The following is a 13,222-nucleotide window of genomic DNA, read 5'->3' on the forward strand; positions in this document are numbered from 1 at the left end:
TACGCCATTTCTTTATTATATCCCTTCTCCTAGACATTTCTTCTGCTATAAATATCTAATATACAATTAGTGGCCGTCAAAAAATAATCTGAGGCCATCTACTGTTAAAAATGGGATTCGAAAGTCCTCAAATTCACCAACTTTCAGTCAGTAAAAATTGGATGAAAATCACGAACTACGGAATAAGTAAACAAAAATTATAATTAATAGAAAAACCCCATTACAGCATCCACACTTCACGTACCTAACAGCGTGCAATGTCTCATTGATTCCAATCATTGACCGATTGAAGATTTCCACTAATTGACTACTTATAAGTCCTACTTTTTTTTAAATATCGCAATTATAAAGTAAATGTTTCTACAAATAGCAACGATATGTAAATTTTCTGTGAAAATTTTTTTAATTCCCTTCATTCTTTACAAAGACATCTTTTTTTAATACGCATTAAAGACCTATTAATATACTCAATATTATTTGTGTAGTTAGGCAGAAGTTCTTCATTTATACAGGTTTGATTGAGGACCAGAGCGTACTTTTTATTAACAATTTTCTTATTGTTTTTTTTTTTCAATAAGCCGAACGAAAATTCTAGCATGCTTGCTTTTTGATCTCCAAGCACCTGCTAGAAATTTCGTTCGGCTTATTGAAAAAAAAAACAATAAGAAAATTGTTAATAAAAAGTACGCTCTGGTCTTCAATCAAATCAATATTATTTATATACTTGGTACAAAGACCTATTATGATACTCAATAATATCAGTCATCTTCATAATTTTTTCATTTCGATAATTTTGCGACAGAAATCTAATGGCAGAATTGGATTTAGTAAGTCGTAGAAAATGTTTGTTATTTTAATAACGCTAGTGGTATAACGCTTGCTATTATATATTATCAATTTTCACTTCAATTCTGGATACTCAACTTCTTCAATTTTTACCCTGCTCTAACTTCTGGCAACATCTGTTGTTGTTCTTGAGTAGGTTGAGTCCGAGTTTCGGTGCGATTTTGTTTACTTATATGTAAGTATTTTAATAATTTAAACCGCTTAATTACTATGACTGTTGGTTTTTGTTGAAGGATTTATAATGGTAATTTGTAAAACTTTTGTGAATCACTTGTAATTGGTACTGCCAATATACAATTTCAAATACCTACTTGGAGCGGTTTCAATCACGACATCGTCATTGAAAGTATTGGTTGACCGTTTCAAATAAAGTAAGATGTGTTGACGTAGAGCCTAGAGGCTAGAGGGCTACCACGAGTGACGAGTACACCACCCACTTGCCCGTCACTATTCACACAAAATGTAAAGTAGACATATTTCCAATGATTCCTTTACACCGGCCATCAGATGACCTAAAATTAACTACCTAGCCTATTGCTGTATCTGTAAGACTCAGCTAAAGAGTAAAGACTGTACCTATGTGTCACTGAAGCCTGGGTGACGGGTGTTGAGTGATAAAGTGAGGGTGAAACGTGAAAGGAATTTCTCTTTCTGGAATTCAATTCTTGAGTTACACTGTGTTAAAATATCAAATTGAATTCTTGCATGATTAATTGAATTCTTATAGCTAGTCAACTTAGGCCTACCTACTCAACTAGGTAGGTACTAGGTATAAGGCTAGCTAATCTAAAGTTAAAAGTAGGTAGGTACCTATTATTTGAAGATCGGGAACTACTAGGCTACCTATTTGACTATTGTAGACTTATGTATCAGTCAAAAGGTAAAAATCTTAGAATTTTCTGTTATTGATAATTTGGACTCACAAACCTAATGAAAAATATTATTGCTGCAAACTAATGCTTATCATTTTTTTAATGAAGCCTTGTAAATTTCCTGTTTCTCACAATCTCACCTCTCAATGATTATCAAGCATAGTGACAAACTAGAGATTTCTTAGATTAAGTTCATTTTTAATTTCCTCGTTTACCCAAGATTTAAACCAATTTCTTATGTATGATGATGCTGGTTTCCAGGATACTTTACTGGTCTACTTATGGTCCAATAAAGTAGGTACCTACCTATCCTTGATACCTGCATTATCATACATAAGAAATTGGTTTAAATTGTAAGTAAAGGAGGAAATTAAAAATGAAATAATTCTAAAAAATCCGTGGTTTGTCACTAGGTATGATCAATAAGATATACCGCTGCCGCCAACTGGTGCCAAGTCCGCCACGGTCAGGACTCAGGAAGATGTGCCAGGTGCACGGGAATTTATATTATCATTGCATCAATTTGTGCCGTGTGCCGTAGTATGCGGGTAAAAAGTGCACCGTGCGCCAGCCTGCGCCATGCTCCTAAAGTTGTTTAAAGATGAATGCGTGGCAATGCTATCACACACAAACAAATATCTGCATCACATTAACTAGATTTCTCATGTGTTAACTCAGGTTCTAAGAGTCGGCAATGTTATGAATAATTATTCATCATTGGTTGGAAATTAATTAGAAAACTTGAATAGTGGAAGGCAACAATCTACATGGCTTGAGATTCGTTCCTTCTAACGAAGGACTGACTTTGGCAAATAGTACAAACCCAAATGTCAATGTCAGGAATATGTTACGTTCCCGACATCCTCCCGGCTGGAGAAATGGGTTTGTGCGGTGCAAACCCAATGAAAACAAATATACAGGCACTGCACTTCTTTTTAAATTATCAGTTCTCATTTTTTGCCACTTTGAAGGTTAATTGTATAGACTAACAACAAACATTAATAAAATATGAATACCTTCAAGAGACTCGCGCATTGTGTAAAAAGTATGTAGATTGTAGAGACAATGTTGGGAATTTCTGATGACAGTTATGTCTAATATTAAGAATGAAAAAAATAAGACCAGATAGGATAGCAGTTGGCAGTTGTCTCAGCTCTAAATATAGGGGTCTCCCGTGGGGTAAACGCGGTATGTGGGTAATTCCGGCACTTCTAGACTTTTTTCCTTTATATTAAGCTTTTTCTTAGTTCCATGCATTTGTTGATGGTTTAAATAGTGACATCATACTTTTGCGCACCATACTATTGCCAACACACTAGGTCTGGGCCATCTGGTGGGAAAATCTTGAGATCCAAAGAGAGACAGTGTGCGTCACCCAGTGAGAACATCGAAAAATGTGTCAAAGTTGATAGTTGACCTTGCTCTACCAAAAATTAAAATTTTCCTAATTGAAAGCTTAATAGCTCCTTATTAAAAGCCTAATTAAATAGTGTTCAATATTCAATAGTGTTCTAATTCCAAGGATTGTCGTATTCCAATACAGCTCACACAGCGATCGGAATTCGAACACAAGAGTGTTGGCACTACGAATTAGTAGAGTTTGAAGCGCGGCCAGAATTAGTCTCACAAAATGCCAAATTTAGTCACACACAGTGTTGGAATATATGGATTTGGTAGGTTTGCATTCTAAAGGCTTTTAAATAAATATGGCAACATTTTGTGACATTTCATTGTTGCTGGCTTGTAGTGCGGTGTTTTGAGTGACGTAAAGCAAACAGAACTCAAGTTGCACGTATGGTGTATTTATTATAGTCATTCATTTTTTGCTACATCCTTGACACGTTGACTACGTATTGGTACATATATGTACCACGTGGTACATTGTTCATGTACGTGTTGGTATTTATATGGCCCAACTCCAATATTTTACTAATTTTTTATAAATTATATTTTTAACCATTTCTTATCATTGTTGATTCCCATTACATTCTCTACAACATAGAAAACAGTCAAGGTAATGTAAAACGAGTTAAGAAATAATAGGTTAAGTTGCACCGTATTTGTACCACGTTTTTAAATGTATCTATATGTTCATCGTTACATACGTAGAGCTACTCACCTCCTCTCGCTGCGGTAGCTACCGCGTGACTATTGTTATTAGCGACATTTGGCAACGTCTGTGAGGCGAAACCGCCAAATCGGCTAACGTAGTCAACGTGTTAAAGTGTCGGAATATACCTTGTTTACCCTAATTTGGTAAAGGGGAGAAAGGGTAACCCCCCAAACAACTCAAGATATAACCAAAAAGGAAAGTTGGATGGAAGCTACCCAGCACCCATGAGACTACAGGGCTGGAAAAGTTTGACTTTTATCTGAAAGATTGCAGCTCTAATATCATATAACTTCAGTACATGTGAAATCTTGTAGCTCTATTGCCATGTATTTTTTTTGATTGAAAAAAATGAGTTTTTTTTCTTTGCAAACATTTTGTTTCATATATTTCCAACTTCCGCTATGATGGCGCAATCTGCAGTACTCCAACACTCCCTCCAAAATATCCTGCAGAATGTAATAACAACAAGTCAACCCAAAATATTTCCTTGACTGTAAGGCTTGACAATCACATAGCTGTGGCCACTAAGTGAAGACAAATGTTAGTTTTGCTGTTTGCCTGTTTTTAGGGTAAAATTAGAGATTTGGGTTAACACATCCTCGGTGCATGGACTTTGTAAATAAGTTTGCGGCTTGTAAATGGCTTTTCATGGCCAAGATATGGAATTCACGGCTTGAAGAAATGGAATCATAGCTGGCAAATCCATAAAACCACAGCTCAAAATATTCAGTTGCGCGGGGCGTGGCTGACGGTGGCTCGCCAAATAAGATATTTTCAATGCCTGATGAGACATGAATTAAGCAGAAATGCTTTGCTTGTGAATCTGGCTAATTTTACTTGTTCCTCTGGCCATTCCCAATTCATTCAAAAAAAAAAATGCCCACCTTAATCTGCAATTCCAGAAATTTTTTTCCCAATGTTACAAGTTAGAAGTTTAGCAAATAGAATTTGTTCATATTTATAGCTCTAATGTAATAATGTTTAGTTTTAAAACCATTGGACCAGAAAGCAAAAAGTGTGCAAATATCTAAAGATCTTTGCTAACTTATCAGCAGCAAAACTTTTTTCTTCAGACGATCATTCCCAATTCCAGTGGTGCAATTCTATAGTTAATATAGAAGCTGGTATTCGGAGATTTTAGACTGATCCTGCTCCTTTACAGACTGGTCCACAGCACAGAGCATACTAGCACCACCTCTTACGAAACACAACTGCATACTAAATAAACAAAAGACAGCTCCAGCCAACAACAACAACAGTTACACCTACCTATAACATAACAAGAAGTTTGAGAAATATTTAGAATGAAAATACTATTGAAGTCAGGTTTTAAATTAATAAATGCCTAAAAAAATATTTAATATTTGTGTTTTGCATTAATTTTAATGCTGTTAACATTCAGATATTTCAAAGTATCTATTGTCATATATACTTGTTAAATAAATTATAATTTGGTAATAAATGTCACGCTAAACTGCTTGCAGAACCGATTGTTCTGGATGCATCTAGCTGATGCCTAATAATCAGCACCGCTGTACGTGCATTATAATTGCTTTGATTTCTACAGCTACAAGCCAGAAATGCATGCAGTGACACATCCGGTATATTGCCATCAATCTTTTAGGCATAAAAACCATATTTTGGCAGAACATTTACTGGAGCATGTACCGTAAAATGGGGTTACTTTGACCGGTGGGGTAACTTTGACCACTATTCGTTTTTTTAACAAAAACCACTAAAACTCAAAAACGATTTGACATAGAGAATTTTTGCCAATGGCCATCAAAGGCCTAATACTGAGGCTACGCAACACAATAGAAAGATTTAAAAAGTTTGAATATCTAATAGGTTAAAAAATTAATAATGTGACCCACGTAAAAGAGCTATTATTTAAAGCCTGTCGGAGTACCCCCTCCAATTTTTTTTATTTTTTGGTAAAATATCTCCAGGTTTTGATGCATTGTAGTAGAACTCTTCTAGTTACATATGCAAAAGGCAAATTTTAGGAAAGTGTCATAGTTTGCAAATGGGGGGTGCCACCCCCCAATGGGAGAACTATGACCACCTGATGGCAGCCGTGACGGGGTAACATTGACCGGCTTGGAAATTAAGTTAAATTTGGAGTTATTTTACCAAAAATAAAATTGATTTTACCACCCGGTCAAAGAAACCCCAAGAGCTGGGGTAACAAAGACCATCACTTTTTTTTAAATTACATCAAAACTATGAGAGGCAGGAGCCAGCAATTTATGGTGAGTAAAGCTAGAGTATAGACCTGTATTTTGCACATTTCAATTTAAGTTTAACTTGTCTAGTAAAAAAATGGCATTGTTTCAAAATAAAAAAGTGGTCAAAGTTACCCCATTTTACGGTACTCTATTAAAAAGAAGTGTTCTTAACTTTCATTAAAGATATTAGGCAAGGCTGCAAGGGTCATAGAAACAAGTGAAATTGACCACAAGCTTGGGCTATTTGTCTCATTACTGGATGGTTGCTGCCCTATTTGCCAGTTTGAAGGTAATTTGTGTAGTGAAAATTTAATGGCTCAAGAAATGTTTGGTATTTTATAGTTGCGGCTCTGTAAGTAATTATATTTCATACCTACTTTCAGGGTGCGTACCAATCCTGGAAAATCTGGAAAGTCCTGGAATTTGATTTTTTTCATTTTCCAGGCCTGGAAAGTACTGGAATTTCATTTCAGATTATGGAAAATACTGGAATTTGCAAATGAATGAGAGAAGGAATTTTTTTTCTGTGCTGCGTGTGTTAACCCTAATCGCCACGGGTTGTCGTGTCATGCTACAACCTCGAGTTCAAATGATATCTGCCCTTAATTTTGTTAAGTATTATTTGTCTTCTATTTTACATACGCTGCGATTATTTTACCAGGCATTAATATAGATTGTTTCCTATCAAATGCAGTCATCAAACGCACAATTGTGAACTCGAATCCATTTTCAAAAATTATGCGAATGAAAGGAACAAATTTCTGGCCTCAAGCAGAGCCATCTCCGTGTACAACTCTGACCGCTTGAACTTGTGTGAGTTGTCTATGTTACCCATGGGGAGGAGACTGTAAGTCATTCACGTGTGCGTGTGCCTGAAATATCGCTGGTGCATGTGCAGCTTCAGCACTTGTGCACCTGCATCCTCATTTCTAGTTTCTATCAAAGTTTCTTTGTTCCTATAGTTTTTTATCTCATCGTCTATGACTTCGTTGCCTGCCATTGACAGAACTGCATGAAATGAAACGCATTAGTGGAGCGGGAAGCTCAAGTACCTCCCTGAAATTCCAGCTAAAATATTATTGATCCAACACCAAGAATAGATAGCAGTTGAAGAGTATCTTGACAGACAAGGCTGTGAGATTCGTGGTTATTTTTTATGGTGGTTGTTAGAAACTAAGGGCGTTTCATTGCTAACCCTACTCGATTAGCGTTAAACTGTTGCTGCAGTCTCTTGTTTCCTGCGTTCTAATTGGCCCGCATGAAACAAGAGACTGCCACAGTCTCTTGCTTCCTGCCTTCTGATTGGTTCTCCAATCACGTGACCGTCAGTCATGCAATTGGAGAACCAATCACATTAGCTCGGTCAGCGGACTCAGTTGCATGCGAAACTATTTGATGTGCAGTGGCAGCGTTCCATCTTAAGCATGCAATTTCTACATCGCCATGCGTGGAAAGTATAAATTTCATGACTTGTTAAAAATAGAAGCTTATCGTGACTGGCTTGCTCGCCAGCCCAAGCATGAAGGTATGGCGATATGTACATTGTGCTTGAAAGACTTCGATGTGTCAAATATGGGGGAAGCAGCTTTGAAAAGCCACGCCAAAGCAGCAAACACAAGTTAGCTTAGCAACACAGTGAAGTGAAAACTGAAGAGCAAAGCGCAGTTACGCGTTTCTGATTTGTGGCCTGCTGACAGCAATTCAACTGCAGTTTCTTGCTCCAAAAGTGTATCAGGAAATAGTCCGTCGAAAAAGTCAACACGCATCAGCACTGTAGTGTCTACTGCCACTGTGAATGTAGAGATGGAGAGGAGGCCTGTAGCCACTGCCAAAGCCAACCCCAATGCCGAACTAACCAGCTTTGTAACAAAAGATGTTTTGATGTCTGAAATTTGATGGGCATTTCCAGATTTGTGTCATTTTCGATCCTCTGTCTGCCCGCTCTATGCATTTACACGTTTGCTAGTTATCAACTTTAGGAGATGATATAATATGCACGGTTACTCTTTCAGGCATGCTAAACCTGTCGTATACAACTCCTGGAAAATTATACTGATGATCATGGAGAGTCCTGGAAAAGTCCTTGAATTTTTTTTCTTAATATTGGTACACACCCTGTACTTTGCCATTGAACTATTTTGGACTGTGAACTAGAAAGGATGGAATCATAATCATTTGATCATAAATTCCTTCCATAAATTAGGGCACTTGGTCAAAAGTAGAAAAATTCTATTTTTTAGCACATTTTCTCATTTATGGAAAAAATTCTCTATTGTGCTTGTCATGTCCGTCTGTGACTTCATGCCACGGATGGACAAGAAAATGCGCCTGTCACTCATTGCAGTGAGTACCTGAGTTATATTTTTTCCTGAAATGGTGCTTCTAATATCACCATTTTGGTAGGTATGAAATCTTTAGGCTCCAAAGTCATTTATTATGATTTGATTTAAGATATCCTGGTCTGCAAATGTGTCACTTCATGGAATATTGAACTTCTTCAGTTCAGTATGAATTGAAACAGTGTTAACCCATTTTTCAAAATGCATGTCCTGGAAATTTTTAAACAATACAAGGCATCTCTTAAACTTTATGTTGCTATTACAAGCTTCTATGAGGGGATATACATATTGAGAATAACTTAGAATATTATTTGGAGAGAAAAGGCTTGATTGAACTCTTCAAGACTAGTAAAAAGAACTTCAAACTCATGAACTTGTAAAAAGATTTTAGTTCAAGTTAGTGTGCATGAATCAAAAGGGGAAAGATGATTGAGAATCAAGAAGTCAGAGTTGCTGTTCCTATCTGCTTAACATAAACCCCAAAACAGACATGAGAAATGTGAAACTATTTCTATACTCAATATAATTAAAATAAGTAAAATGTTTACATTGATGTGAAATATGTTAACTTTTTATCAAATAATCTGGACTCACCAATTTTGCCATGTTTTCTTTGATGAGAAAGAACTAATTTGAGAAGAATCCTATGCCTTGCCATAATCTATTGCACAATGCACTATTATGTCTATGCAACATATTAATGTCACCAAGACATTAAACATTAGGTGTACGTTAAACTGGGGTGATGTCGGCCACACCTACAACAGAAACAAATGGCAGCAAACAAAATAATAAATGTTGGCCATAGTGACTGGGGTGACTTTGGCCAATGTTTATTATTTTGTTTTGCTGCCATTTGTTTCTGTTGTAGGTGTGACCAAAGTCACCCTAGTTGATGGTAGCCATTGTCTGCGGTGGCACTCCAGTGGCCTGGGATGGCTACATCAGTAACATATACCCCGGTATTAGGCTCTAACATCTCTTCTAGTGGTCATAAGAAGCTCTTCTTCATTCTGCCCAACTATTTCTAGCTATGAATTTATTTTCTGTGACTTGTTTTGACCACATTATTTAGGAATATATATATTTGATTACAGTGTAATGTTTATTTTCTTTATTTTAAGGTCCTTAGTCAGGTGGGTGTGTATATATGATGCAAATTGACTGAATTTATCTTCATTTTAGATTAACCTAAATAGTGGTTTAACAGCCTAAATTAGTGGCTATTGGCTATCAGTAGAACATGAACTGGCCCTTGATCAATGAAATCATTTTCTTTGACTTGGAATTTAAATCACCATTATTGACAATTACCAATGTGCTGCTTATTTTAGTGGCTGTGTTCTGTATAGAAAAGCATAACATGATTCAAGTGTTTGATAGATGTAAATGTGCACTCAGTCAAGTCATTGCTCTTCAATGGCTGGTAGTTTGTAAACATAATTCTTTCATTACTGAGCTTGGGTGTCCCTCAATACAACATGATGTAAAAATTAATAAATTCTTTGTGCTGATGAAAAATAATTGCAAATTTCTGTGGTTCCATTCAGATGTGTCATGTGCCATCTGTAGGAACTAGGAACTCTAATTTTTGTGAAAAAACTTTTCCAACTTTTTCCCCCGATTGTGCTCTTTGATGCACTACTCTCCTGATTTCTTAATCATTAAGCATAGCTTAATTAATGCAAGGCCATGTAATGAATGATGATCATTAACATAACATACATTACTCAACTTTGTGTATCATGGCATTAAATAAATTTGCATGGAGTGTTGTGTTGGTCAAGTAGGTAAGCATTGATTTTGATTTAACTGATCTACTCATTATCTCTAAATTACTGCATTAACGAGTGTTTAATTCCCTTCTGAACAAGTGTTCTGTTGTAATATTTCTTTTCATTAATGAATCTTTGTTCATTGCAGAGGTAATCTAGACCCAGCACAATGACCAACCCAAAGGGAACCAGGCGAGGTACTCGGGACATGTTCTCCCGAGGCTTCAAGAAGAATGGAGTTGAACATCTCACCACCTACCTCAGATGCTACAAGATGGGTCAACTTGTGGACATTAAGGCAGGTTTTATTCATGTCTTCATTATTGTGGCCAGTCTCGACTCACATGAAAGTTCAGTGTAAGGTTTGAATGCTGTTTAGTGGCAATTTCTCTGAGACAGATCAATTTGCACCAAATTTTTTGAGAAGAATAATGCTTAACTCAATCAGAGGTGGATAATCTTTCCGTTGACTGATGTTGATGTTGAAACTTGTCTTATTATGTAGTAATGAATTCACTCATTTTCACAATTCTTACAGATTTGGACATAATTTGAGGATAAGTTCATACACAGATTTGAAATCGGCATTTTACAGTTGTTCTTTATCCTGTGGGGATCAAGTAGTTAATTCTTTACACATCTACCTCTGACGAAATTCTTGTAACCAGGCTAACTGCTTTAAAATATTTTGAATCCAGTCACGTAGCTACATATGCTATTTAAGAAAATACATGCTATGCAGAATTAATAACAATGCAATTTTTCAGGGTAACGGTGCTTTCCAAAAAGGCATGCCACACAAGTCTTACCACGGCAAGACTGGCCGCATCTTCAACGTCACACCGCACGCTCTCGGTGTCGTCGTCAACAAGAGGGTTAGAGGACGCATCTTCGCTAAGAGGTCTGTGTGGTATTTATTTCTTAGCCCTTAAACCTCCCACCTCTTTGTTCTAATTAATGTTCCTCAACATATCATATAGTTGTTTATTTCTTAGCCCTTACACTTCCCTCCTCTTTGTTCTAATTAATGTTACTTAACATATCGTATAGTTTTTTTTTTCTTAGCCCTTACACTTCCCACCTCTTTGTTCTAATTAATGTTCCTTAACATATCATAGTTTTTTTTTATTTCTTAGCCCTTACACTTCCCACCTCTTTGTTCTAATTAATGTTACTTAACATATCGTATAGTTTTTTTTCTTAGCCCTTACTCTTCCCACCTCTTTGTTCTAATTGATGTTCCTTAACATATCGTATAGTTTTTTATTTCTTAGCCCTTACACTTCCCACCTCTTTGTTCTAATTAACGTTTCTTAACATATCGTATTCTTATCAGTCGTGAAGGTGCAGCAATTGCCCTAATGTGTTGGTTTCTCTGTATATTGTGAGAGCGGTTGTGACGTTTCGTGATTCCACTAAATTTTTCTCTCGACGCTTTTATTTTGGAGATAACTCGTTAAAATGTTGTTTGTTTAATCTCCCTGGCCACTAGAGTTATAACCATACTTTGTTTTTTTCGAACTTTTATTTGTTTAATTTTTACATAATTAATGCGTCAATCAAAAAGTGTCCTGTTTTGTTGGATATCTTGTCTAAATGGTCGTATCGATGAAGCCAAATAATGAATGTTAGTGGACATCAGGGATTTAAAATATTGCCGAGTAGTCGTCCACAATGAACCAGATGTAGCGAGTCTTGATGAACTTCTTTCTCAATGTTCTTAAGTCTTCTTCTTGAGGTATATTTCTAATGTATCTCCTTAGCAACTTAAGCTTATATAGACAACCAATCGTAGTTGATTCTCGATTTCTTATATCTATACTATATTAATATAATTCCTAAGTTCATAACTATAGGCAGCAGAGATAAAGTTGCTAGCCCACAAGAAGAATAACGATCCGTCGATTGGAGCAACATTAAAGTTAATGATAAACCCAAACTTGCCTGATGTTTGCACGCTATATTTACTGTGTTTGTTCCCGGTCACTATATTTACCGTGTTTGTACCCCTATAGGCTATAGGCAGCAGAGATAAAGGGGCTGGCCTACAAGAACAACAAGGATCCGTCGGTTGGAGCAATATTATAGTTAAATTTCCCTGATGTTTGCACGCTATATTTACAGTGTTTGTTCCCGGCCGTCAGGATCAAGTAATGATTAATCCAAGCTTGCCTGATGTTTGCACGCCATATTTACCATGTTTGTTCCTGTCGTCAGGATCAACGTAATGATAAATCCAAACTCCCTGATGTTTTCACGCTATATTTATCATGTTTATTCTCAATCGTCAGGATCAACGTGCGCATCGAGCACGTGTCGCCCAGCAAGTGCCGTGACGACCACATCGCTCGTGTCAAGTACAACGATGCCACCCGCCGCGCCTGCCAGAAGGCCGGCAAGCCCGTGCCCTGCCTGAAGCGTCGCCCCGCTGGGCCCAAGCCCGCCCACTACGTCAACATCACACGCAAGCCGCCCACCTTCCTAACTCCTATCCCTTACCAGTTCGTCGTGTGATGTACCGACTGAAGTACACGGTGGATTACCAGTGGAATAACGTTGTTTTATTCAGTCCTCGTATTAGCAAATGTGTGATGTATTAGGAAGAGTGCTGTGTGTTTCATAAATTATGTAGAATTTTTATTTTATTTACCAAACATGATGCTCTTGAAGCCTGCTTTCCGCTTTGTACCTATTACATAATATTATCGCACATTATTTTACGCTGGAAGTAGTTAAAGATTTGGATTAGGACTAAGCAATGAAGGAAAGCACTAGATTTTCAACATTTGTTCGAGAAGTGTAGTTTTGGCATTAATGTTGTTATATGGAAATAAGATGTCATCCCGTTAATTCTGCCGTAATGAGTTAAGTAATCAAAAAACAAAATATAAAGGAATTCTAACCTGAAAAGTAACTTTTATTTCTTAGTTTCTTCGATACGTTTGCAAAGATTTTTCGTTATATGTACAGGAAAGTACAAATTTTCATGAGGTAAAAAGAAATAACTTAAAAAAAAAGTTATATCAAGATTTCGTCCTGAATTCGCACA

General features: G+C 36.6%; 1 protein-coding gene across 2 annotated transcripts; it reads left to right on the forward strand.

Annotated features, from left to right (window-relative positions):
* Window positions 1–944: 944 nt before the first annotated feature.
* On the forward strand, window positions 945–12,724 carry LOC108676543 (60S ribosomal protein L21). Of its 2 annotated transcripts, none has more exons than XM_047880056.1 (4): window positions 945–1,021; window positions 10,322–10,471; window positions 10,941–11,074; window positions 12,465–12,724. In XM_047880056.1, the coding sequence occupies exons 2-4, from the start codon at window positions 10,343–10,345 to the stop codon at window positions 12,685–12,687; spliced, it is 486 nt and encodes a 161-aa protein (XP_047736012.1). In that variant the 5' UTR covers window positions 945–1,021; window positions 10,322–10,342; the 3' UTR covers window positions 12,688–12,724. The 2 variants fall into 2 exon arrangements, with proteins under 2 accessions (XP_047736012.1, XP_047736014.1); XM_047880058.1 differs by lacking the exon at window positions 945–1,021 and adding an exon at window positions 1,283–1,308.
* The last annotated feature ends 498 nt before the right edge of the window (window positions 12,725–13,222 follow it).

Source organism: Hyalella azteca, unplaced genomic scaffold, assembly GCF_000764305.2.
Source record: "Hyalella azteca isolate HAZT.00-mixed unplaced genomic scaffold, Hazt_2.0.2 contig468, whole genome shotgun sequence".
Taxonomy (NCBI): Eukaryota; Metazoa; Arthropoda; class Malacostraca; order Amphipoda; family Hyalellidae; genus Hyalella; species Hyalella azteca.